We start from the raw sequence: 1,447 nt of genomic DNA on the forward strand, positions 1-1,447 counted from the left end.
TTACGTAGGTGTTGACGCACTTACTACCAACGCAAAACAATTTTACGCAGTTGGGAAAGTTCAGCTAAACAAAGATGCGCTGGATTCACTAATCTCGGTCTTCCTTCCTCCATGAATAAGGATCCCAACCAAAGTGGTCGGTCGTCAGGCAATGGGGCAAAAATACTGGGAATAAAGGGGTTCGTACTCTGACAGAGACAGAGTGGACCTTGACAAAATGCCAAAACACAAACTCACGAAGGCAAATAGGCAAAATTGACATCCTTAAATTCAATTTTGCCTCCAGTGATAGCTAAAGGTGTTGCGTCGGGAACATCGTGAATGCTGGTGTCGTCCTCCAACAGCTCGAACATGTTCTCCATGTCCACAAAACTGGTCTGAAGCAGACTGGATGATAAAAAGGAGACAACAGAATGAGGCATTAATCAGGCCGACGGCAGGTCCCAAGTGCTTCTGCTACTTAGAAGCAATCGAGTCAGTTTTCTCAAACCCTCTTCGTCGACGAAGAAGTGGACCATAACCCATCACTTGCCAGCAAAAACGGACATCTAGTCTCAAATAACTCCGGCCTTCGAGAGCGATCTGCTTAATCCCTGTTCTACGGCAAGGGCTGTGGTGTTTGACGACATGATTCCACATTCCATCGCCAAATCGAAGTCTCACTCAGCCATTCTCGCAGTGAAATATGCACACTTCCATACATCTATCCAGCAAATGTAACGTCGGGAGCTCAAGAATCTAATTCCTGAAGGATCTAGAAGTTCTGTGATCTTAAAAACCCCATTCTCACACCCATACAATCATCAAATGTCGCTGATTTTCTGCCATACTCTCTGACCATTGTCAATCACGCAAATGAGGCAACAAGGACACCCTCAAAACCTACAGGTGACTGAGCAACTGCACCATCAGCTGTCGAAATCCTCAAGGAATCCATCACAGTTCCTACTAACGCTGAAATTAGTAGCATCCCCACCAAGAAGGCATTATTAACACGTCCACCAACACAGATATCTGGCCATTTCATTCTTCCATCATAACATTACAAATCACCAACTTTTGGCCAACTTAGCTGACCCTTAAAAGTTTTCCTGGTAGTGGAGCTGCCTTTCTACAGGTCAAGAACATGCTGAATCCATCTACTACATTGTCTTGAATCCAACAAAACTATTCATAGTATGTCATGCGAGAGGGCACCACAACTTGTCAAGCCAAACTCAAATTACGTGCATCTAAGTCACCGGACTCGGACAATATCGCCACGTCACACACATGTGACGAGGAATTCGAGGTACCATCCCTCTTTTACTCACCGATAATAATTGCCAAAGAAGTTGAGTGGCATGTAGAGCTGGAGGATGTATGTACAGAAGAGCACAAAATCGCCCACTGTCAAGGTACCGATAACGACATCGCGAGCACAAAGCATGGTTCCAGCCAACAGACC

General features: G+C 45.3%; 1 protein-coding gene across 1 annotated transcript in view; it reads right to left on the reverse strand. All coding sequences in view use genetic code 11, as the record gives it.

Annotated features, from left to right (window-relative positions):
* EGR_04437 (ATP-binding cassette sub-family B member 6) overlaps nt 1-1,447 on the reverse strand; it is a gene marked incomplete at both ends in the record, with an annotated part of 3,595 nt that overhangs the window by 1,067 nt on the left and 1,081 nt on the right. Inside the window, 2 exons of the mRNA XM_024493686.1 lie at nt 238-387; nt 1,314-1,447. Of these exons, the coding sequence (XP_024351800.1) occupies nt 238-387; nt 1,314-1,447 (284 nt within the window). The remainder of the gene's footprint in view (nt 1-237; nt 388-1,313) is intronic.

Source organism: Echinococcus granulosus (genome assembly GCF_000524195.1).
Source record: "Echinococcus granulosus chromosome Unknown EG_S00028, whole genome shotgun sequence".
NCBI classification, from domain to species: Eukaryota; Metazoa; Platyhelminthes; class Cestoda; order Cyclophyllidea; family Taeniidae; genus Echinococcus; species Echinococcus granulosus.